This window comes from Piliocolobus tephrosceles, chromosome 19 (assembly GCF_002776525.5).
Source record: "Piliocolobus tephrosceles isolate RC106 chromosome 19, ASM277652v3, whole genome shotgun sequence".
Lineage (NCBI taxonomy): Eukaryota > Metazoa > Chordata > Mammalia > Primates > Cercopithecidae > Piliocolobus > Piliocolobus tephrosceles.
Genome location: NC_045452.1, coordinates 17500995 through 17527081, shown reverse-complemented (window position 1 = coordinate 17527081; position 26087 = coordinate 17500995). Strand labels below are relative to the sequence as shown.

General features: G+C 40.5%; 1 protein-coding gene across 9 annotated transcripts in view; it reads left to right on the top strand.

Annotated features, from left to right (window-relative positions):
• Positions 1-25134, top strand: part of RBFOX2 (RNA binding fox-1 homolog 2) — a 299483-nt gene extending 274349 nt beyond the window's left edge. For 4 of the 9 annotated variants that reach the window (XM_023222129.1, XM_023222132.2, XM_023222133.2 and 1 more), the window contains 7 exons: positions 2091-2144; positions 2266-2358; positions 3793-3925; positions 7659-7698; positions 17328-17416; positions 17892-17964; positions 19617-25134. In XM_023222129.1, the coding sequence (XP_023077897.1) occupies positions 2091-2144; positions 2266-2358; positions 3793-3925; positions 7659-7698; positions 17328-17416; positions 17892-17964; positions 19617-19661 (527 nt within the window). In that variant the 3' untranslated portion in view covers positions 19662-25134. Of the gene's footprint in view, positions 1-2090; positions 2145-2265; positions 2359-3792; positions 3926-7658; positions 7699-13318; positions 13351-17327; positions 17417-17891; positions 17965-19616 lie in introns of all 9 variants that reach the window. The other 5 variants (XM_023222131.2, XM_023222134.2, XM_023222135.2 and 2 more) reach the window with 3 other exon arrangements.
• The last annotated feature ends 953 nt before the right edge of the window (positions 25135-26087 follow it).

Below are 26087 nucleotides of genomic sequence, written 5' to 3'. Positions count from 1 at the left end.
GGCAAATATTCTAAATTAATATTCAGGTTTAGTAGGCAAATATTATTTTAAATTAATATTCAGGTTTAGTAGGCAAGAAACCTTCTGCCATTGTGTTAAAGGTCCTAAGAAGAATGTGTTGGGTTCGTCCTAATGAATTCTCAGTCAACATTCTCATTTAGGTTGGTTAGAATCTCTTAATTTGTACAGAAATGTTGCACAGTATTTGTGTAATTTGATATTGCAGAATATTTGTGCTCTTATAATTCAAGTAGTGTTTGCACCCAGATTTTGCCAAAATTTTATGTGGAATATTGAAGAGACATTGCATTTTATGAGCACATAAAATGATGAATAAGAGGTTGGATTGAATCAGAGTGAATGGGTTTTCACTTGAATAATGTTTTGCTTACAGTCATTTAAATCTGGTAATTTCAGTAATTGTTTTGAAAAGGCCAGTTGTGGCTGGGTGCAGTGGCTCACGCCTGCAATCCCCAGCACTTTGGGAGGCCGAGGCGGGTGGATCACCTAAGGTCAGGAGTTCAAGACCAGCCTGGCCAACATGGTGAAACCCCATCTCTACTGAAAGTATAAAACTAGCCAGGCATGGTGGTGCGTGCCTGTAGTCCCAGCTACTTGGGAGGCTGAGGCATGAGAATCACTTGAACCCAGGAGGCAGAGGTTGTGGTGAGCCGAAATTGAGCCACTATACTCCAGCCTGGGCAACAGAGCAAGACTCTGTCTCAAAAAAACAAAAAAAAAAGAAGAGGCCAATTCTGGCCCTTTTCTTTTCATTCATATATTTATAGAATAGTGTGGCACAATGCTAGGGTCTTAATATAAAAGAAGACAAATGGGTCAGAAAAATAATATAGAGTAATTTTGCTTATTATATGTAAAATTCGATTAATAAAATAAAGTTTTCATGTGGAATTCTACTTTTATTCACTCTCAGTGAGCAATAATACATTATTCCTTTTTAAAATATACTTGCCATATTCTTATAAATATAAAAAAGGGAAAGAAGGCCGGGTGCGGTGGCTCAAGCCTGTAATCCCAGCACTTTGGGAGGCCGAGATGGGTGGATCACGAGGTCAGGAGATTGAGACCATCCTGGCTAACGCGGTGAAACCCCATCTCTACTAAAAAAATACAAAAAATTAGCCGGGCGAGGTGACAGGTGCCTGTAGTCCCAGCTACTCGGGAGGCTGAGGTGAGAGAATGGCGTAAACCCGGGAGGCGTAGCTTGCAGTGAGCTGAGATCCGGCCACTGCACTCCAGCCTGGGCGACAGAGCGAGACTCCGTCTCAAAAAAAAAAAAAAAAAAAGGAAAGAAGAAATAAAGTTGACATTAAACTTAATGTTATTTGGAAACTCTTAATATTTACAAATATTTAAGGTAACATTCCACATTATTCTGGTGTTCTTTAACTAAAAAGTCTGATTAACTTAAAGGTGATTGTTACACATTAAAGCCTCAGAAAACATGCACTGAAGTTGGGAATGTACCTTGAATTTTATGATTTCATGTCTTTCATTTTTTAGTTGGTGAACCCTAATAAAATCCCAATGGTAAATCCCAGTGAAAGTGGATTTCAGTTTACCTGGAATACCAACATTGTATAGTCAAGCATGGAGTCAAAGATCTAGGTTAAATTTGAGTTCAGCCCATGGATACTTTTATTAAAACAGCTAGAGTAATAAACAGGGTTAAGAAAGTGCATCACAGTGTGGTACAGAGTGACATACAGTTGGCCTTCTTTCTTTTTTTAAATGAAGGATAGGTCATCCAGGGTAATTCTGTGAGAACACTGTACCAAACTCTAGGATTTATTTCTATTTATTTTTTCTCCTCTCATTCCCTCTCCATCTTCCTTCTCCTAACATCATGACCCCTGCCAAGCCCCCAACCCCAGCCCCTCATTATCTCTTCACTGTGTGCTAGTTCTACTATTGTTACTCTCTCATGTAAACCCCAAGCTGGAATTCCAAAGAGAAGTTGGTAATGGGCAAAAATAGCCCCAGAGATGACCGAAGCCAACTTGACAAGCATTGATCATCCTTTTCCTCAAGTAGTCTTAAATGCTCACCCTCCTTTTTGTGTGTTTCAGGTTGGAAATTAAGCCCAGTAGTTGGAGCTGTATATGGTCCGGAGTTATATGCAGGTAGTATTTAAGTAAATGTTTCCACTTGTGCTATTTAATTGTAATGGCATCTGTTGTTTTTCAATTTGCTATTTCTTTTTAATCTTTTTGCATTTTTTAATTTTTTAAAAAATCCAATCAGCATCCAGCTTTCAAGCAGATGTGTCCCTAGGCAATGATGCAGCAGTGCCCCTGTCAGGAAGAGGGGGTATCAACACTTACATTCCTTTAATCAGTAAGTAGCCTATGTTGGCCTGGCATGGATTCTGACTGTTGTGAGTGAACTGTCATGTACTGGGGTTTTTTGTTTGTTTGTTTTTTGTTTTTTTTCCTAGTATAGTACATAACTGAAATGGAAATTTCTTGAGAGGGATGTTAAATACTATCCCAGTGCCCTGTCCTGCTTTACCTGTGCTAGAATTTTCCTGACCAAGTATTAAGATTGCGCAAAGCAGAAATAGTTGGAAAAGGTAGAGGGGGAAAGGGAATATGAAGAATATTTTAGTCTGTACTTGATGATAAAGAAAACAAAAGAAGCAAGTGTGTGTAGAGCATATTATACATTTCCTCGGCAGTTCAGCCACAGGTTCTCCAGCAGAGGATCACTTAGAAGTACCTTCAATATTATTGATTATTGGGGGCCGGGCGTGGTGGCTCAAGCCTGTAATCCCAGCACTTTGGGAGGCCGAGACGGGCGGATCACGAGGTCAGGAGATCGAGACCATCCTGGCTAACACAGTGAAACCCCGTCTCTACTAAAAAAATGCAAAAAACTAGCCGGGCGAGGTGGCGGGCGCCTGTAGTCCCAGCTACTCGGGAGGCTGAGGCAGGAGAATGGCATAAACCCGGGAGGCGGAGTTTGCAATGAGCTGAGATCCAGCCACTGCACTCCAGCCTGGGCGACAGAGCATTATTGATTATTATCAGCTCTCTTGATCTCTCTAAAGTCATTTTGACCTGAGCCATTTTACTACAGCAAGAGGTATAATTAAACAGGACTCAGTGGACATGGAATCAATGTCTCTGCATGCTTTCCAGAGGACAGCACACTTAAAATAGGCTCTTAGAAATTGCTGCCTCTTTAAAGGACAGGGGAGGAGTGGTTTCCCCCACCTTACATTTGTGGATTAAAATGTTTTAAATAAAAGAATGAAATTGACTAATGAAATGAAATGTCTAAAGATTGGTACCATGTAAAAATATAAAAAGAATGTTCTTTTGAGTAATAATTATTAGGTGCACATAGTAACATTTGGAAGCAAGGTTAATAACTGACCGGTTGAAGAGTTTATGTCAGTCTGATTTAGACTGCCCACAGTAATTAAAAGTCTGTCTCTTATGATGGCAGTCATTCTCAGAGCTTCTTGACCTATTTCTCAGCAGCTTGCATTGTAAAGCCGAAATTGAGAAGGAACAGAGAAAGCTCACTCAAGATTTGTCATGAATGAGGCATGGAATCTTTTGCTTTTGCATGTGGGGTCTCTCTTTCCATTTCTTCCCCACTGAGAGACCCAGGGTAGAAGGTTTATTGAATGCATGCCACCTTTTCAAAAAAGAAGTGGTTCGTATCTTTTCATCTTTTCTATTATTGGTTCATAGCAAGTTGTGACTGTGTACCCTCTATTGAATGCAAGTTGAAATTTCTGTCATATTTTGGGTCTCCCTTTAGTTCCTGGCTTCCCTTACCCTACTGCAGCCACCACGGCAGCCGCTTTCAGAGGAGCCCATTTGAGGGGCAGAGGGCGGACAGTATATGGTGCAGTCCGAGCGGTACCTCCAACAGCCATCCCCGCCTATCCAGGGTAAGCATTAGATTCCAAAATCAGTATGTTTCTAAAATAAGCAGTTGGACCAAAAAAGAATACCATGGCCCTCTCATAACTTCTGGGATGTTGCCGTGTCACAGAGTAGACATTCAATGAATATTTGCAAATTAACAGATTAGATGACAAAAACCAAAATATACCATCATCAGAATGTAACAAACTGTCAATTCATTATATAAGTCTTCATTTTGGCCACCTTAAGCCCTCATGGTAATGGCTTAAGACAGTAGCCAGAACCGTCTTGTGTTTACTAGCAGTGTGTTGGCATGAAGTTCACTCAGCAGCGCACGAATATGGATTAACACTACTGCAGAGAACCAAAAGAGGAGCTCGAGATTGTAGTACAAGCCTGCATCTGCTGTGTTCACCCCTTATCACCACCCCGTGTTGGGGCGGAGGCTGTCACATGTGTCCTCCCCTTTGGTTTCACTGCCTGGGTGGTGAGCAGCAGAGCTAGTTACCCACAATGGATTTGCTTTCTTTGTAGGAAACGGATTAAAAGAGGTTAATTCTAAGATGAACCAAGTCCAATTGAATCAAGGGAGAAAGGGAGAAGTAGGAAGAATTAACTGCAGTTGGCTTCTGAATGATGGTAAAACGACGACTGTAGCTGAGCATCCTTCACCGTTTGATTTTTTTATGGAGGGTGTCTCATGCAGTGGAATGATTCCATAGCAACAAATAAATCCTTTGCTACTGAATGGGGAAAAGGAGTGAAGATGGCAGGTTTTGTTTTTAGGGGTTTCTCAGTGTCAGCCTAAAATGTAAATTTTTATAAAGAGTGGTCTTTCATCAGTCAGTTGTACCAAGGACTTCCTCATCAAAGATGTGACATTTCTCTTCATCTTTTCTCTGCCAGATATGTCAATATGACAGATTTTTTTTGTATTCTTACGGAGGAATAGGTAGCAGCAGAGAAGCTTGTTGGCTGCTACTTAGTTAAAATATAAAGGAAAGGAGTCTCCTTTGTATGTCCTTTTCTGACAGCAAAATTGGCTTAACCTTGAGGTGTACTAATTTAGCATTCATTCATTCATTCATTAATAGACTAAATGGACGTACCATTAGAAGTTCTCCATTCCTCAGAGTTAAAACGTTTTTATTAGACAAGGTATGTTGAAGTGGGCAGGCTCCAAAAGACACTGGAAGGGAACTGCTTCAGAAATTAACTTCTGTTTGGAGTTTGTAGACATTTAAATCACATGCATTCCATCATCTCCATCTTACGCCATTGCTTGCTTTTATTTTAATCCTTTTTCTCTCAACTTGACCTTTGACCTTCAACCTCTGACATCTCTTTAAAGAAGTGAATATGCAGTATTATTTCATCAAGAAGTATTCAAATGAAACATTAAAAGGAATCTTTTGGAAGTTTTACACGCTAGGAAAATTGTTTGTAAAATGTCTTCCATTGTAATCCAAGAGAGTTTAGTGTCATGTTTGCAGAGAGAGACTACTCGCCAGAAACATGGGACTTCCTTATTTTGTAACATTGCTGAATTACTTTATAAAGTGGTTGAATTTAGTCCTGTTCAATGTAGTCATTTCAGTATATTGGCCAAACTTGAGAACCCATTCTCTACCAAGTTGTGTCAGGCATATATTTGCTCAAAGATATTTTAATCTTTATGTCTAATCATACCAATTTCTGTGTATTACATTGAACACTGATTTCCCATGTTTTCTTTTTATTAACTAAACCACCTGTTTACATGGAAGATGGCAAGGAATAAGTCCAGTATTTCATGGGAATGGCCTAGAATTGCTTTTCAGCTTAGTAAACTAATTTCATCATTAATCATTATGTTCTAGCCTCCTTGTGGCATTTGATACAGGGAATATTGGAATTCTTCTAGAATGTAGATGAATATTCCCAATAAGTTATTTGACTTAGGGTAAAATGTATTCGTGTTTTTAATGCCAACCCTTCTTATAGAAGGCTTGTTTGTAAATCTTTACCTATATTCCCTTACTAAGATCTTTGAAGTTTAATTAATCACCACTTGGCCTCAGTGCTTTCCATTTTATCAGCCTTCTTATTTTGAACAAGTTGTTTTTTTCACTAAAATGAAATTGAGAGGCAGATTACTTTCTCATATCAGACTTTAACTGCAACTGGAGACTATAATGAATGGGACTTAGCTAAATGAGCATTAGAGATGAGTTTGATTTGCCTGTTGTGTGATACAAGGGCATAGCATATTTGGGGCATTCCAAAAGGCGACCACACTGTCCTGTAAATACAATCAAATGTCATTGGAAATAGAATTAAGAAACATGACACCTACCTGTAAGGAACAAGTTATTTCATATTCAAGTTAAAAATATGATTTGATGACTTTACTTGTCAGCTTGTTTATTGTAACAGAGAAGGTAGTGGTGAAAATTTCCAGCTTTTTAGTTGAATAAACAATAAACAGATCATGTAAATTAAAACAATCTGATCTTGACTTAACAGAGATGAAGAAGAAAGTTTTATCTTTTATCTCTACTGCTATTCCATGTCTTTTGGTCCCAAAATAATGTTTTTGGGAAAGTCTGTATGCACAAAAGTACCTCAAAAGGTTGGAAATCTATATTTAAGAATATAGTGTTGCTTAGGTTGTTTTTTTTTTTAAGAAAAAGTCATGCATTGTCTGTTTGCTACAAATTCATTATCTAAATAGGAAAATAAACCTTCTATTCTTAACCAGCTACCTTCTCAGTTTTATTCTTTTAAATAAGACAGGGCGATCTTTGGTCAAGCCCAGAACTTCAGTTATCAATGGTAGTTTTCAGAATTCCATGAATACTCTTATGGTCAAAAAAGAACCCTTAAAATCTTCCAGTTACTCCTTCCCACTCTGGATTATATTGTTACTATCTGGGATCCCCACTGCACCTTTCAATTCTTGGACCTTGGACCAATCACCTTAACCTTTAGCTCATTATCTCTGCTTGTGAAAGCAATGCATTGTGGGTATTTTTGGTTGTGTTTTTTTTTTTTTTTTTTTTAATTACATTTCTCTGTTTACTTTGGTCAGAATTGATTGACTTGTTTTTCTGAGGTGTTGCATTGGTTCTTAAAATGCTGAATAATAATACTTTGCATGCTTGTGTGATCAGCCAAATCTTATCGCATGTCTAATGTGCAGGGTAAAAAGCAGGTGATGTATGGATATCAGAAAAACATTTACGTATTATTACAATACTGAAAACAAAATACTTAAACGTAATTTAAAAACATACTTTGCTTACAGGCCCTGCCCTAGTGGAATTCTTTGGGTTCAGTTTTTCATGTTAAACTCCTCTTCACCCCTACCCTATTTTGTAAGCTCTTTAAAAAGAAACTTCCTCCTAGGGCAAGCTGATTTTTAAAAATACTCCATGTACAAAAAGTTGTTTCCAAGCCAGCAGATTTTGGATAGATAAAATAGGCTCTTCCAGGAGTGCTTTTTATTGTGTGAATCCTACTTTAATTACCGAATATCCAGGTTGCGCATTCCAGTTTTGCACACCTTTCCCTTTCCTCGCATGTCCCGGAGCTGTGTAACCTTCGTGTGCACTTTCACATTTTCTCACCAACTTGCCGAGGCCCCAAGCCCAGGTTATGTATTCATACATCACCTGCCTGTGTAGAGCGCATGTGCATGCTGCCGTCCTCAATAACCGGAATGTGTTTCTGTTCTTTTGTTTTTTTTGTTTTTGTTTTTGTGTGGATTTTCTGCAGTGTGGTTTACCAGGACGGATTTTACGGTGCTGACCTCTATGTAAGTACACACACTGGGGCCTTCTCGACCCCATCCCCTGACAAGCCAGCCTTTTTTTTCTGTTTCTTTGGTTTGGTTTGGTTTTTTTCCTTTTAATTTATTTAATTTTTATTTTCTTTTTCCTTGTGGATATATATATATATATATTTATATATTTAAGAATGCAAGCATGTTTCTCTGCCACTGCGCTTGCCCCTGGGTGCAAAAACTAAGCCTTTGGGTTTCCTGATCATTGCAAGGGTCAGTCTACTGGACATATTCTTTTCCCTTCCCTATACCCACAGATGTTCTGTGGATCATTAATTTACTTGTGAGATGATCAGCAGGTTTAAAGTCTTTTACTATTGTCGTGTCATTTGCATACATAAATAACAGGACTAGCTTAGCCTTAAACCAGCTCTTTCCCTTTTCTGCTTTTCTTCTCATTTCACATCCCTCTTTAGATCATTAGAGCTGTGATTTATGTAGAGGTTAATAAACTTTCTGAACTGTACATTTTCCTATTTTACATACTTTGAGAGAATATGACCTTGTGATAGCCAAATAAGGAACCGATGCCAGCAAAGAGTGTGTAGTAATGAGAAAACTCCAGATATTTAGTTATTAAGAGCCATTGGGGGAAGTGAGTAGCATAATCAGCAACCCAGACTCTTCTTACAGCCATTTGACTATCATGGAAGATTTGCTGATTCTACTAGCCGTATTAATATGTACTCCATTATTTAAACTGTCTAGCTATCACTAAAGTTCCGTGATTGGTTTGTCACGTATTATTTAAAATGTGGACAAAGTGATATAATTGACAAAGTAGAAATTTTTGAGTTTTGAAGTCTTTTATTATGACCTCTCCAGATGGACTTTTTCTGAAAGCAAGCTTGATTTAGTCACTCAAGTCATCAAGGGAAAATTTTTTATAAGAAAAACTTGTCAGCATGAAATGATTCTGTGGGGATTGGTTAAAATTGTCTAGAAATGCTTTCTCCACCCTTACTTTCCAAAATCAATAAGAGGACCTTTTTAGTGAACTGTTTCCACAGTCTACCAGAGATTCTCAAGCAACCTAAAAAAGTTAATGCACTTTCAGAATGCACTCAGAAGTTTTGTGTTTTGCAGGAAGTAGAGATGAGATAATACAGTTCTTCGAGGTACAAGTGACTCATGCATACTACTTAGAGTAGGCCTGTAAGGTATGCCTTAATTTAATAACTACTTGAAGGAACCTTAGCCATGATTTGGTCCAACCTCCTAACTTATAGATATATTTCTTAGAGACTTACCCAGAACTACATAAATTATTAATACAGTCAGGCATAAAACCCAACCAGTCCATATTTCACTACCTCTCTTTGAACTTTAGTTAAAATCCACCTCTTTCCTCAAAATATTTTCAGCAAGTAATGAAAGATACCTTTTTTCCTGTGTTCACAGTGAAGCTTGAGAACTGGGGAATCTATCCTACTTTTATACCAGATTACACATTTCTAAATACACATACTTAAATATGATGTTAGCATGTACATCTCCCATATACATTAGTGTTCATATTCTCATGAAACTCGTCTTTGTTATTTAACTTGTTTTCTTGAAGTCTGATCTATTAGAGCAAGATTTTCCATTTGGATTATTTCTAAATCAAATTTTTTTCTCTAATGTGTTTCTTATTTGGTGATTTTTTTTTTTTTTTTCTTAAATACAATCTATTTCTGTCTTATTAAGACTTGCCTACTTTGGGCCGGGCGCAGTGGCTCACGCCTATAATCCCAGCACTTTGGGAGGCCAAGGCAGGCAGATCACAAGGTCAGGAGATCAAGACCATCCTGACTAACATGGTGAAACCCCGTCTCTACTAAAAATACAAAAAAATTAGCCAGGTGTGGTGGCAGGCGCCTGTAGTCCCAGCTACTCGGGAGGCTGAGGCAGGAGAACGGCATGAACCCGGGAGGCAGAGCTTGCAGTGAGCCAAGATCGCGCCACTGCACTCCAGCCTGGGCGACAGAGCGAGACTCCGCCTCAAAAAAAAAAAAAGACTTTCCTACTTTGGCCGGGCATGGTCGCTCATGTGTGTAATCCCAGCACTTTGGGAGGCCAAGGCGGGTGGATCACTTGAAGTCAGGAATTCAAGACCAGCCTGGCCAACATGGCAAAACCCCATCTCTACTAAAAATACAAAAGTTAGCCAGGCGTGGTGGCACACACTTGTAGTTTCAGCTACTTGGGGGGCTGAGGCAGGAGAATCATTTGAACCCTGGAGGCAGAGGTTGCAGTGAGCCGAGATCACAACACTGCATTCCAGCCTCAGTGACAGAGCTAGACTTCGTCTCAAAAAAAAAAAAGACTTGTCTACTTCAACCTTGTTAAGTCAACCAACCCAATTTTTTTTTAACAGTTCTCTTATTTCCTTACTTTACAATGTAAGGATTTTTCTGTTCTTGTTAATAAAATACTCTTTTTTTTTTTTTTAATCTACTAACTGGATTACCTTGCTGAGCTAAACACAAGTAATTCAGTGATTTTGCTGAAATAATTTTTTTTGACCAGTGGCCCCTTGTTAATGAAAGTAATTAATAGTAATGTTATTATTTTTTAGTTCTTACCTTAAAGCAGAGTTACTTAGAGAAAAAAAGTTGGTCACTAGTGCTGAAATAACATCCACGCCCACACATGAGAAGCAAGAATATGAGGTAACTACTGAGTTAGGCCTAATACAACTGTCACTTTTAAAACTGTATATTCTATATTCCACATGTGAGGGAGCAAAGGATAGTTCTTCAGAAACACACAGACAACAAAAAGCTGTCATTGTGCCTTTGAGTTTGTGCTGCTTCTCTGCATACATTTCTCATCTGTGGAAATCTGTCAGTATACATTTAGTTCTTATTTCCTCTGAAAGGCATCTTAGAAATAGAAGGAATAGAGAATTTAGTATAAAAAGTGCACCAAATTGGAGCTTGAAGAGAAGACACGAGGGAAAAGATTTTAAATTGCTGGTTATGCTTAAGTTAAGTGAATTTAGGCTATTAATTGTGCAAGGTTTTTGTAATCCCTTTTACTGTCCCATTCGTAGACAGTGATTCCTGCTAGCCATTTTCTTTGTGTTTCTTTTATGGCACATTCCTCTCTGGAGAACTGATCTAGCAATTGTGTTCCTAGTTTGTAAAGAGACCTACCGTGATAGGATTTGGGAGTGTGGCAGCTAGATTATGTATCCACCCCTCCCTCTTCTTTTTTGGCCAGTAGAAAAGGCATAGTTCGCCCTGATTCACTTTTTAAATGGGATAACAAACTGCTCCTAATTCACCTCCTGTGAAAAGCATGCTTGCATCCAAAGGAAAGAAAAGGCTGGTGGGCCCCTTAGTGGGCTTTTTGTATGATTGTTTTCCTTCCACAGCTGTGTTTTTTGAACTGCTCTTCCTGTGTTCTGTTATAGAATAGTCTTACAGGAACCAATCATTAGCGCTAAAATACCTCAGGTAGGAGTGCCAGTGTGACCTGCCAATCAATCAGATTGTGGATTGCAGTGAAAAAATTGAATTATACTAACCATTCCAGCTCCACGTTAGAGATGGGAACAGAGGCTTTTTTGGACAATCAAGACTTGTGAGCGTGTGATCTAAGCCCTGCTACCTCAGCAGTGCCCACAGTCACATTCCGTACATAATGGCACTTCCTCCAAAAGTGCTCCTGTCCTCTTGACACATATCCCAGCCAGTTGTGTAATATGCACTGTCCCATCACTGCCACCTCTTTTAATCTGTCAATCACATTTACCTGTGGTATTTAAACTGTTTTTTTATATTTAGATCTTAGCAGTTGGGGACATTTTCTTACTACTATAAATTTAAAAAAGAGAAAAAAGAGAAAGTAGAACTGTACAAATAGGATTCCTGAATCCCACATTGGGCCCTGTAGTGAAATATCAGTAGTAGTTGGACTGTGCTGCTATATAAGTTTGAAGTTGCCTTAAAAATCTAGACATACGGGACTCAAACAATGAGACATGCATGTCCCTTGGCCTCTTCTCCTTTCACCCGAGAAGGTCAGTGAGTTCATTTTTACAATAGCATACTTGTTAGAAGGATTGCTGATAGCTGGATGCTAAGAGAAAGAAAATAGTCGATGGCTTTTCACAATCCAGTTTATTTATGTGGCTACCCAGCAAGATTTTGGAAATGAACTAATTTGGGGAGATGTGGAATAATGTTTGAAAGGTTTGATTTATTGAAAATCATCTCTCATCTACCATAGAAATAATAGGTGGAAGACATCAAGTTGATCATAGCAATTTTTCCCCTTAACCCCAATGTTAAATAATAATAAGATAAAATTTAAATACTTGAAAATTTTTTTCATAAGTACTTTTCAAAGGAGATAGACCTCAATCAAAAGCAGTGACAGTATCATCATTATTGTAAGTTTCTGTGTCACTCACATTTAATCAGTGATGCCATTTTGCCACCAAAGAACTCTGTAATATCTCCTAGAACCATGGTTCTTAGCAGGGGTGGGGAGGTGGTGAGGAAAAAGAGGGAGTTAGAATCATCCAAGGATAAATAAAGTGATTCCTGGAGGCCCAGCATTCAACCCACACTAGCTGGAATAGATCTCTGCTCTGCTGTAGTGATTTTAAGCATCACACCTGCCATTCCTTACCCACCCCACCTGCCACCATCTCCCACCCTCCTGCTCTATTGATCTATACACTACATGTAGGTAACAAGCTTTCATTTTGTCTGCTGGTCTTGAAATACACACTCTCCTCCTCAGTGTCACATAATGTCATTGTCTTCCGGGTAGAAAGAAGGTGTCTTGACATCACATGCTCACCAAAGTCCTGTTTTAATGTAAACCTAAAACAAAAATATAATAAAATTAAGGGCTAGGTTAAAATCAAGACAAGGCAAAAGTCTACCAGTGTGAGATTAAACTAATAAATGTGCAGATAAAGGTCAGATATAGGAGGGATTATATTCTGTTGTATTTTGCTCTAGATTAAAACACAGCTACAAAACTGTGCCGAAAGATCATATGGTCAACGTGGCAACATCGTAAAGTTAATTAGGTGATAAAATTGGTTCAGAGCAGAGTAGAAAAGCCCTAGGAGATGACGTTGAGCCATGAAAAATTGAGACTTTAACAACTGCAGAAAACACTGGAAAGGATCTTAAAGCCAACTTTTCAAAGGCATTTTCCTTTGAAGAAGCTGGAACTTGAAGTCAGAGATATGTTACAGATATGTGAAAAAGTAAACTTCCTAAACACAGGAAATATTTTAGAAGAATGCTGTGGACTAGAATATACGGTTGTTGACAGAGGACAAGCATACATGTGAGTGCTGTGGGTCAGGACTGAATTATATTGCCAGTGTCAGGCAGGTTGAATAGGGGAGCGATGGAGCATTGGACAACCCCACTGGGGATACCAGGTGTCATTCAGAATGAATTGCAAAGGAATAAGAATATTATTTTTAAAGGGGCATGTGTGTATCTGAATCAAGCTTAGCCAAGCCAAATTTATCCAGCTATCAGAGTTCCAAAAAGACGTCCGTGTGTGCCCTCCTACATTAGGGTGTGCTGTGGCCATGCTAATCCCCATTTTTTGTTTTATTTCAAATCACACACAGATAGAATCTGCAAACTGCTTCAGATCAAACAGGTCTGATTGTGTGTAAATACATATGTCCTTTTTAATTTTTATTATTAATGGTTGCTTCAGTTTTGCATCAGTGCATGGTTAAAAGCAATACACATCAGCTATTTCATGACTTCATATCTCCAAATGAATTATTTCTCCTCTTTTTTTGTTTGTTTGTTTGTGCAGTCAGCTGAAGAAATGTTAACATCTCACTCTAAATCTCTCAGTGGAGTCTCTGTTCCCTTCTCTGATATAACAGATGGGTTACTGCTTGTTATAATTATTAACATTGTGGTGTGGGCCAGGGCTAGGGTGGGCAAGATTGACTATTTCTTTGGGCTGGGGAGGGGCCAGTCGTTAGGGTATGGAATGTTAACTCAAGTGGTGACTGACTGTTTCCGTAATACCAGGTCGTTGTGGCTGCACGCTCTAGTAATTGAGGCTGTGTACTTCACCGAGCTTGTGGTAGAGCCTAGGGCAAACCGCTGTCCCAAGAGAATGCTGGGATAGATAGAGTTAGCCAATACGAGTCTGAACGTGGTGATTTTGCTGGTTGTTTTAGCTCCAGATGTTGGCATGCTTAGTTTTAATGTGATTAATAAATGTGGCGCCATATCCCTCCCCACGCCTGAACCCTGTCTCTTCCTCCTCCTTCCCACCCTTGTTCTTTTTGAAAAACTTAAGAAACAGTAATGAAAACCTTGGTGTTTCAAACTGCACTTTGTTCTCATGTTTTATAAAAGCCTTTAGATTTGCTAGTAAGAGTGAAAGTTGAAAAAATGGTTTCTCAGCCTGAAATTTCTATGCACTTTGAAATCTGGAATAGAAATAAATATATCTGAATTTTCTTTGTCTTACATTTTATATGTTTTGTTGAATAAAGCAGCAGAAACACTTTCGAGTAAGCGCGTGTGTGTGTGCGCGCGCGTGTGTGTGTGCGTGTGCGTGCGCGCGTGTGTGTGCGTGTGCGCGTGTGTGTGTGTGCGCGCGTGTGTGTGCGTGTGTGTGTGTGTGTGTGAGACAGAGGAATACATCCATGACACACAATTAATCTTTCTACCTTTGGAGTAGCCATTAGTGAATTACCAAGTTAGTTTAGTAGGATATTGCCTATTTATCCTAAAATAGTTCTTTTAAAGGTTTCTCTGTAATGCCGTTATTATAAAGTAATTAGGAGAATAATCATGTTAAAGTCATCTGCTTTAAAAAAAAAAAAAAAAACTATTAATGTGTTTTTTCTTAATGCTGATATTCTTCTCCAGCCTTTTGTTTCCAGTAAAATATTTGCAACCCTGTTCTGTTTTCTTCAACTTGAAAATCAGAGAACTTCATCAAGTTTAAACTTCAAAGTCAGAGTTGACATAAAAGAAGGAAACTGCTACAGATAGATTCTCTCCATCTCCTTCAGAATGGGAAGGAACATTCTTTTCCTTAGTCTGATCCATTTGAATTGTTTTGGTTAGCAATAACATTACTCCTAAACCACCAAGGTTCCGATGGCTTCCTGTAGGCCTAGGAAAATGAGGGGAAATTGATTCTGCCAGCAACCTCACTTAGAACCTGTTTTTTCCAGAATGGGTAGAATACAGCTCAAAGCCATGATTTGCTAGAATACTCAGAGATCGTACCTCCAGTACCTCACTCAGTCTTCCTGAGAGTCAGGTGTGAAACCTACCCTTGGATGAGTACTTTTGAACTTCAGTATCCCTTTGCATGAATTCATACCTCTGCCATATGGCGTAAGACTTCAGTTTTTAATGTTTTTACTTAGGTAAACATGAATTGGGCTTTAACTGATTTTATTGCCTTAACTTTAAAATTTTTTTAATGTTACTCTGATGTTTGGAGTAATACTAAAGAGTATAATGCTTGCATTATAAAGAGTATAATGTTTGCAAAGAAGTTTTACTACATAGCCCTGCTCTAACTTTACACTAGCAAACAAATTCTAAACTAATGGAACCACCTCTAGTTATAATGAAAAATTACTAGGGTTCATTTTAGTGTTAAAATTCCAACTGTAATTAACATTTGCTTTGTTTAACAAATGCTTTTTTAAAAAAAGGTAAAGAAATACTTTAGTTAGTTAAATTACGTTGTGGCCAGGATGTACAGCTTTGCCCAGATCTGTCTCGCTTGCCCATTTCCATAGACCTGGCTAGAATTCCCAGGAACCATGTTGATCAGAAATGGGCCCCAAGGGTACTTCCTGCCATGTTCCCATTCATTACCATTTCATTGTCCGTGTTTGGTAATATTAATTAGAGTCTTCATATATCTCCAGAAGAGTTCGTAATTAGGAAGGAAGTGTTTACTTTCTAAGTCACTCATTTGAAAAACAAAGGAGGAATAATGTATAACCACTGAAAGCCAGTCAGGGATTTTTTAAAGTACGTTTGAAACTATCCTGACTTCAAGCAGCATACACTTGAAGAGCAGGAATAAATTTCCCCTCACAATGCAGTTTCTTCATTTAGAGAAAGCATAAATTATGTAAGAAAGAAGCAAAAGGCTTTAGAAGCTCATAAGAAATTATAGGTATTTCTAAATTAAGGTGTGACAGAAATAAAAGAAGCAAGCTAGGACCTGCCACATAAGATGGTGAAGAAGAGCAGGGCTCCCATTAGAAAATAGTTGTTCTCAATCCCAAGAAATGATAAAGAAGTAAATTTGAAATTTCTGTTGTAGATTTAGAAAAAATCGAACATTTGAAAAAATAGAAAGTAGAAAGCACAGGGCAAAAACCTTCAGATATCCATGAGAAATGGGCACATTTTATCCACAGAAATAAAATGTTCGTGCTATTGTTCACTACTGAAATGATGTTTAGCTGGGCCAGTTGAACATAGTTGTTTTTGATAGTGAAAGGCCAGTAATAAAAATTTGCATCTGAATTAGGTTTAGGTAAAATAGATGAATTCTAGAAGGGAAAAGAAAAATAATAAAAAGTAGAGTTTGCCACTTTTTAAAATATCCTGTCTCATGTGGCATTTGTTGTTGTGATTGTCCCTTGAAATGCTTTCTGAAAGAATACATGGTTCTCTTTTGCGTATTTGAGTTACCCAAACTGAGGTGCAATAGAAGGATATGATGGTTTGAAATTCTTTAGGACTGAGAGGCTATTTGGACCATTGGAAGAAAAGCTCAGAGTCTACTGTAAGATTAATATGTAAGAATCTCAAAACCTTTTAGGGAAGGAAAATGCAGTTAAATGCTAGAAGCAGGGTTCCTGATCTATTTGGATCCAGCCAAAGAATCCTCAGAAATCTGTAACTGATTTGCTCAAGTATGAAATGTACATCTGAGTTGGCAGACTTCCCATAAAGAGCCAAGTGGTCAATATTTTTGGCTTTGTAGGACATTGGTCTCTGTCACAAGTATTTTCAAAAACAGGTGGCAAGCTGCATTGGCTCACAGGCCAAAGTTTGCTGACCCCTGATCTACATTGTTTTTCCTTCTAAATATTGCCTGATTGTCTTAGCTTCTTGGCAAACATGCTAGGCCGGATGGGGCAGAGGTTTCTGTTACATGCTGTAGTCTCTTAGTAATGAATCAATCCAAGAACACATTAGAGAATCTGAAGCCAACACATACAGATTTCATATGTTTTAACTTCATAATTTATATTTCTTGTCAGAGTTCTCCCAACTTGCTGTAAATATTTTTGCTTTTGAAAGTTCCAACAAAGACTGTGAAGTAAGACAGATCCAAAATCATATCTTCATTGCTTGTATTTAACAGGTACTACCAAAGTTTACTTTTCATACTGTCACAAATTGGAAAGCAAATCCTTGCATATCGTAGGGCTTAATTTTTTATTGGAGGAATAATAACATGCAGACTGATGCAGTTTGAAACATTTTTTTCCCATGTGTGTGTCTATGTTTGTGTCAGTCCCTGTGTCTACACGTATGTACGTCTGTGTGTGGGCGGGTGTGTGTTCTCTGTACACCTGGGGGGAGAGGTGTCTGTAAAGTCAGTTCTCTTCTCTCCTGTAGGGTGGATATGCAGCCTACAGATATGCACAGCCTGCTACTGCAACCGCAGCCACCGCTGCTGCAGCCGCTGCAGCCGCTTACAGCGACGGGTATGTACAGAGGCAGAGGTGAGCTTTGGGATGCATGAGAGCTGTTCCATCCCAAAATGTCACCCATTTCCCTCCCTTCACTGTTTCCACAGCAGCTCTGAGCGCATCGGGCATCTTGCCAGCCTGGGCTTTCTGCAGACCTCTTGATGGCCTTTGTCATGCCTAAAGCACAAGGCACCAACTCTGTCCTCCGCTCCCTCTTTCTTGTTCTCATCTCTTCTTCGGCTTTGACTCCAGTCCCTCTCTTCCTCATCTCCAACTCCTTTCTTTTCCATTTTTTAGAAATACTTCAGATTTTTTCAGTTATTGCATTTGGGAGTAGAAATAGGAAGGTTTTTTCCTACTCCTTGTAATTCCAGTTTCCTTATGATAATCCAAGACCAAGTGACTCACAAGTCTTTAGCACAGTAATCCCTTTAATTTTTCTAGATCACACACTTTTCTTTATCCGTCTGATTGTGTTTCTTCTTTCCAGTTATGGCAGGGTGTACACAGCCGACCCCTACCATGCCCTTGCCCCTGCCGCTAGCTATGGAGTTGGCGCTGTGGTAAGTATATAATATACCATTGTTTTATAAAACCATTTCACCCCTTCTTTTACCCATAGACTACAGAAGATCTAGGGTGGTAGTAAGCTTAGCCTTTCATCCACCATCAAGGTATTAAAGCCACACAGATCTATTCATGGCACCCTCTTTGTTTGTGTGTTATTGTAGTGTGAGCCACATGGCCTAGTTAAGGGCAGCAGAAAGGAATGACCACTGATAGTGTGCCTCGAGCAGTGGCATCATTTGTGAGAGTAATAGGGGAACTGGCGAATGTTTTCTATTGGTTCAAATGTTGAGTGCATACCTGTGGCATAGTTTCATTGATCGGTGTTGGGAAAGGAGCATGGAGCATAAGGCTGTAGTATTCACAGTAAGCTTTTCAAAAACTTAAGTTTCAAATACAAATCTAAAGGATGGCTCTGCTCTTCCTGAGCCTTCTGGTAGATAGTACTAGAAATTCCCAAGTGAATGCTTTATAGGATATTTCATTGATTATTGATAACAACTGTGGCAAAATATAGTGTTTTTGATAGAAGTATCGAAGAAGTCCGTAGAACTAGCATAATTTCTTCTGACCAACCACCTCACTGCAGCATTATTGTGTTGGCTTTGGTGCCTCCAGTTTCAGTGATTAGGACTCACAGGCTGCAACAAAGGTAGGCCATTCCACAATGACACCTCTGCCAGCCTTGCTCTGTAATTCAAAATGCAACTGGGCAACTACCTCTGAACATGGCAGAGTTGTTTGAAAAGGAGACAGAATGAAGTGTAAAATGTAAGACCTAAAGGAATATGAGGAAGTTACTTCTCACACCAAATTTCTACTGATGAAGATTTGTGGAAGGAAGGAATAGGGGGCCCTGAGGGAATATATGTTTATAAGTGAAGTAGAACATTACAATATAAAGGCAGTGGTGGAAGTTCCTGAGGTTTTATTTTGTCCTAAAATGATATAAGGCCTATGCTGAAAGAATGACCTGAGAAAGATACATTCCTGGGAAACTTGTAATTGAAAGAGATAAGCCATTAGAGAAAGTCATTTGGTAAAGGAATAAAGCCTAGTTAAAACCCCAGCTAGATATACAAATGTGAATATGTCAAGAAACAGCCTAGTTGGTGTGCTTTGTAGATGATAGAGGAACTAGACTTTATTCAAGACTGACTCAGGTTTAGATGCAGCACCATCTCAAACATGGGCTGTGACTGCACATCGCAGGGATCGTGTCGGAAGTAACGTGCACTGCAGATGGGTCATATGTGAGAAGGGGAAACTGGGGATCTGTTTTCCACCAGGATTATAGGCTGTATCAAAGTAAACAAAAACCTGTGCTTTTAAAAATCACACTCTTGGCAGAACTAGTTTTCAACTGTATATTGTTTCCCTTGTGTGCTAATTCATGCAAATGATGAAATAAAATGTCGTCATACTCTCTGAGAACATCAGGTCAGCAATAAATGTGTTGGGCTCTGGTTTGAGCACCTTAGAAGCAGAAGTTGGTTTCCTGACTTTACTGCACAAGGCAATGCTTAATTAGTTGCTTTGAGGCTTTGAAGGAGGCTGTGTTTCCAAATCCCTCTCTGGACATTTTTCTTCACTGTTAATGCTTCTCTCATCAACCTTTTAATTATTTTTATCTCTTTAATTACTGCAGGCGAGTTTATACCGAGGTGGCTACAGCCGATTTGCCCCCTACTGAAGTGACGTGAGACCCCTGCAAATGGGACAGCCCCCAGTTCGTGAGGCCTGGCTATTGCAATATTTACTAGTAGAGGAACTCTATAGCAAGATGAAGAGGAAAAACAAACAAACAAAAAAACACAAAAAAAGAAAGAATACTTTTTTATACCTCACTATGTTCTTTGAATATGTATTTTTCCTTTAAATTTCTGCCTTTAATTCTTTTGTTCCAAAGATTGTGCATTTTTTTCTTTTTTTTTTTTAAACTGTGGTAAAAAAAAAAAAAAAATAATGCATTTCCATGTCTGTATGTCCGTGCTTAGCTTATTCTGTCAATCACGGAAGAGGCAGTCAAGGAGGAAGGAGAGACATTAGGAGCTGATAAATGCATCTGATCAGAAATCAGCAGACAGAATTACCAAAGTGTACCTGGTGCTGAATGGCTGGGGGACAAGCAGAAGTGGAAGAGATCTTTCCGCAACAGGATATTCTTCTAGTCTTCTGAGTTTCTGGTCTTTTGACAGGCAATTCTGGTTAGCTGTGGCTGGAATCCACATGCTGATAGATAGAATTTGTGCTTATAAAGCAGGAGAATTAAAAAGGCGCTTTCCTCTCCTCTTCCCTCCTGTCTTCTCCATTCTTTTTACAATCATCTTACACGCACAGCCTGAGACAGTTGGCATCGTTTTTGGAATTATAGTATTGATATTTCCAAACATGCTCTCAGACTGTGGATAATAAACACCTCATTAGGAAACCGATCTCAGAATGAACTCTGGAGTATGAAAAAGATCATTTCTTTTTGTTCCTGTAACTTAGCATTCTTTCTGGGCTTCTTCTCCTTTAATTGAACCACAGCTTAGCTCATGTATTCTTTTATTAACATCCTGCTCTCATGTCCATAAGATTCAGGAATTTAGGACCCAGGGACAGAAAGATGAATAAGCCAGTGACCAGATTTCCCCCAGATATCTGGGCACCGCTTGAGGATTAGAAGTACAAAGTGTTCACAGCCATTAAAGAGGGTGAGGAAGAGAAAAGGAATATTAGAAGATCTGGTATTTCTTACTTTTTTCTTGCCTTAGAAAGTACAAAGTTTAAAAAACAGAATAATCTGCTGGGGAAAGATAGAGTACCAGGTCCTAGGTCAGCAGTCCCTGGAAGTTTTGGTGATGAGGACATGGAAGGGCAGGCAGAGGCACTTTGTACTTGCTCCAAAGCCATAGGAATTTGCATCTTCCAGAGCCTTTATGAGTCACTTCTCTATCCACAGTCTTGAGCCCTGTGGCTGTCCTGCCAAGCTTCTCGCTGTCCTCCAAAAACAGCCAGCTGAGCACCCGGACCACTTTGTATACATTACACTACAGGACATAAAATGCGGAGGCCCTGAGATTGCTGCCCTCCCATATTGGAAGGAGGGTCTGAAATGGCAAGGGTCTTCTATATCGCCAGAAAGAGGCATGCAGTGAGTCACTGCCGTTGCCATCTGGCTGTAATTTTCTGTGTTATCAAGGTAGGAGAGAGTGTTTCTCTTCTAGCTGTTAGATAGAACTGATAAAAGCAAGTGTCCTACAGCATTTCCCAAATGAAGGCATTAGGAAATAGAAAAGCACGGTCTTTTTGGCTCCCTGGTCTATTCACATTGGTACTAGGGTGACCTTTCACCCAAGGGACAGCTGCTAAAGGGAGTAATTCAGAGACATGGAGCTTCTGGTTTGTTATGGGTTTGTTTTGGGTTTGTTTTTTAACTCCTGCCTCCACACATGTTCTTGACTGATAACTGACTCATGTCCCTGAATTAAAATGACTGACCTACGACAGCATCAAGCATTCTTTGTAAGCAGAGTGATGTGTCTGAGAGGGCATTGGCCTGTCGCGTAGAATACATATCCTCTCCCCCTTCAGAATCCTGTCTCGCCTCATAACTGGGAGAGAGGCTGTGCCTGAAACTAGGGGCGATGTCAAGGAAGCTAGAGGCCTCGATGCAATTATTACTCATCCTGGGGAGGAGGACGGAGACTAAGGGGACACCAACGGCCCAGTCCATTGGCCATTTTTAAGGATCCCCCCACCCCAAGCCAAAGTTTGGTTGGTTGCTGTTAAGACAATTTTTGTTGTATGTATATAAATATTTTAGTTAGAGGAGCGGGGAATGGGATGCGGGCTTTCACAGTTCTAGGGAATGGGGGCAGGGAGGATTTTGCTTTTGCTTTTGCTTTGAGGGAGAACTTTAGCTGACTGAAAAAACAAAAGTTTGAGGTCATGATCACAAAGGGGCCATTCCCAAAAGATGGCAAGCCACGTACTCAATGGAGACTAGGCCAAATTCTAAATGGTTGTATCCCTAGCAGGGGAGAATAGGAGAATGAGTTTAAGTGTTTTTCTCTTCTTTTTTCCTAGAAAGAGGTAAGGATAATAGGAAAGGTAGAGAAGGCAGCTCCCACAGACCTTTTAAGAGAGGCAGAATCTTGAGCTTGAGGCACCTTGAGTGCATCTCAGTTCAGCTGGTTCTGGCTGAGGCCTCCAAAGGCAAGCTCTGTGCTTTCCAGTGGTTTCTGCTGCATTTCCAGGGATGGTGTTTAACACCACTTCCTCCAGCTCCCTTTGCTAAGAAAGAATAGATGGAGTTCTGCTTTTTATGAAAGGGTCTTTGGTTTTCAGTGTCAACCCTGAGAATTGGGCTCTTACAAGCATCTAGATTTCACAGTATCAACCTCGCCATCACCATTTGAACTTTGAGACTCCGTACAGTCAGCTTCACCAGAGGCAGGTTGCTCAAAGCAGCACTGCTTGTCTGTTCCTGACTCTGGTTCTCACTGTATTAAGAAAGAGAGTCAGAGGAGTCTGGCATTTCGTGAGTTTGTTAAGAGGATGCTGGCTGATAATTCCAGAAAACTCACCGATGGTGAATCACATGCATGATTCTTTTTCAACTTTACTATAGTTCATGACCTGGACTTTCTGTACTCTTGGAAGCTGGGCTCCTTAAAGGAGGCCTCTAGTGAAACCTTTATCTCCACGTCCTTCTTTTAGCCAGAGAGCTGCCCGTAGGCATTTTCCAGAATTCCTGGTGTCTCTTAGTTTAATTTCCATTAACTCAGATCAGCCATTGTGATTCACCATTTGTCAGGCTCTCGGGGTTTCACAAAACCTACTATCACCATCATCCTCCAACAGCCACAGTCTGAATTGAGCCAACATTTTTTTTTTTTTTCTTTGAGAAAGAAGTGGACTGGGGCACAACTTTTAGTCTGAGGGGAGCTAGTGGAAATCTAGACGATAGAAATCATCGATAGCAGCTTTTCCTCAAATGTGTGACTCCTCAGGGGCTGAACTGCTCTTAGCTTAGAATTATGCTTTCCTAGAGATCTAGCAGAGAAGTGGGTTAATCACTACCATCCCGTAACTAGTTACATAGCTTCCAGACATGAGGGAGACTGAGAGCAAACAGGGACGGAAGCAACCCCGAGGATATGCAAGAAGGGCACGAGGAGCCCCCTTCCCTCTGGCAGGAGAACAAGGCCAACCAAGGGACAGACTGGAAAGCACTTAGATGTTTAAGGAGGGAAAAGGGGAAACTTTGGCGAGCCCTCCCCTTTTGCCAGGTTCAGCCAGTTCTCTGCTGCTTGCAACCCTCTAGCACAGTGACATTTGCAGAATTGCAGATTTTTTTCCCCCAGATACTAGGAGGAAAGGGACTTTGGGGGGTGGGGAAGGGGTCGTGGTGTTTTAAAAGCATAAGTTACCTGTTTGCACTGTTTTAAGATAGGAAAAAAATAGTGGGCAAGGTGAACATCAGACGTAAATTTGTGTGTTTTTATTTTGTCATGCTCTTGAAAATGTTTGACCATTTGTAGTATACACAGTGAAACTTGATTCTCTGTTGCATAAAACACTCTATTTTTTTGGAAATGTTACTGTCCAAAAGCCTCTTCCCTCCCTTTCCTGTTCCTGTGTACTTCCTTCATACTTGCTTTACTGATCGACCAGGCAATAGCCCTCCAAGAGCTAGAGCATGAAACAGGGCCCTTTCCAAGTAGGCTCTGGGTGTCCTAAGCCAGCGTGTGCCCTCTGGTTCGGTGAGCGTAGTGGAGTCCCTGGCACCTTTCTTTGCAAACAAGGCTTACAGACCAGACTGCAGCGAGTTGTCAAATTCCTCAATCCGATGCACTAGGAGTGAGGAGCCCAGGGACGGAGGGGATTCCTGAAGTGTTGCAGTTGGCTGTAGTAGCTGAGTTCTTTTCCATGTTACCGAAACTGTAGCCAGTTACAGTTTACTCAGGAAAACGGTAGATCAATTCAGCCATGGTAGTGCTGGTCAGCAGGGATTGGTAACGGAGGGAACTGCTTATCAGCCAAGACTCAAGCCTTGCCTTTTAGGAGGCCACCGGCAGAGGGACTTGGTCCTCCTTGTCTGGCACTTGCATCCATGCCGGCGACCTGAGGACTGTACTGGCCAGCAGGAAGGGAACGGTGATTCTCTTTTCTCTCCCCACCCCCTGCCCTTCGTTACCAACACCAGTTTCCCAGGGGGTACATGAGTGTTTGAATTTTTAAAACGTGTTTTGGTTTGGTTTTTCCGGGGACTGATAAGTGTTTTAAGCAATGTCCATACCCCGTCAAGACTCCCAGCTTAGTCATTTTCTTATATTTTTCTGTTCACAGTATTTGTGTGTGTGCTTGTTTTGGCAGCTCATTTTGGCTGTATTATATATCGAGTGATGAATTGATCCTCTTTTTTGCCCTAAGGGATATGAATTGTTTTTCTTGTGTTATATTCTGCTTGTGAATAGCTGGAGCAAACCTGGGGCTGACACACGTAAGCTAGGGCTGCAAAGCGAGAAGAGCCGGTGGAGTGTACTTGTCCCTGACAGGCTGACCTGCCTGAGTCTCTGAGCTTTTCAGTCCAAATCTTTGTAAGGCTCAAAATGCCACAGAACCTCTCCTCTTCTCCCCACTCCCCATGGCAGGAACCGGACCATCCCTACATGCAACATGCTGTTCCTCCAGCCCCTCCCATTGCCATGGCAAAACAGGTACCTTTGGGGCAGGGGGGCATTACATGGGATGCTTGTGTGACCGACCACCTAGCCTTCTCTCTCCCCTCCCGGCCTCCCCCGGAATCACTTCCTAGGACACCCGAGCTGCTTGCCCAGGGTCCTGTTTCCCTGCTAACTCCAGAGAAGCATCCCAGGGCTTTGTGACAGTCTCCAATTCCCTTCCCTTCTCGTTAAGAATCATATTGTATAGTAGCTTTCAGACCATACAGTATTCATTGGGTTACTCCTATTATTATCAAGTAGCTGGAATTGTGAAGGTCGGAGTAGTTAGATCTTTAGCTTTTATTCCTTATTTTTTTGTATTACTCTCCATGTGTATAAATTATTGATCATGTTGCTGGCTTTTATAAACTCTAAGCGAAGGAGGAGCACTGCCTCAGCCTTTGCACATGGTAATGAAGCACTGTTTTTAAATAAAAGAGAGAAACACCATTCTTTGGCCTGTGTGTATTAATCCTCGTTCCCCGTTGCCTCTGCCTGAGGCTCCAAAGATACAACTTGGATTTGACTTTTTAAGTGGGGGTCGGGGGTACAAGAAGGAACAGCGCCAGGCGTTCTAAGGTGAGACATTCTAAAGGGTGACGATAAGCCAGAAGGTAAACGAGGCCAGCAGCTGGGTCCGTGTCACTGCCCTCCCTCAGCTTCCCCAGCTGCTGAACTCCAATCTGTCCAAAAGCTGATTTTGTGCCTCTGCTTCTGAAATCTCTCAGCTTTACTTCTTCACCGTCCACCCTCCCCTAGACTCAACTGCTGCCTTTACTGCACCACAGACACTGTCCTTATCACTTGACCTTATCAAAGTGTCATTTTCCTGCCTTGCCTCTGTCCCTGCTGCCCCTAGCTCTCCGGCTGCCACCCAGGCTCTCTCATTTTTTGTTCAGCCATAAAAAATATGTCCTGCCTAGCCCTTTCCTTCCTGTTTCTTTTCTTTTTTTTCCCCTTAAGACAAGGTCTCACTGTGTCACCCAGGCTGGAGTGCAGTGGTGTGATCAAGGCTCACCGTAGCCTCAAACTCCTGGGCTCAAGTGATCCTCCCACCGCAGCCTCCCGAGAAGCTGGAACTACAGGCGCACACCACCACACCTGGCTGTTTTTTGAATCTTTTTGTACAGATGGGGCTTCACTGTGCTGCCCAGGCAGGTCTCGAACTGCTGGCTTCAAGTGATGCTCCCACCTCAGCCTCCCGAAGTGCTGCCATTACAGGCGTGAGCCACCACACCCGGCCTCTTTTCTTTCTTCCTTGTGCTTTTCACCCATCCCTTGCTGCGTTTGTTTTCTTAGCCAATAATTCCCAAATCTCTGAAATTCTCCATAATCCATACATCTGTAACTCCTTCACTTAACCATATGGGATCATCATGCTTCCTGTTTCACAGAGAATATGG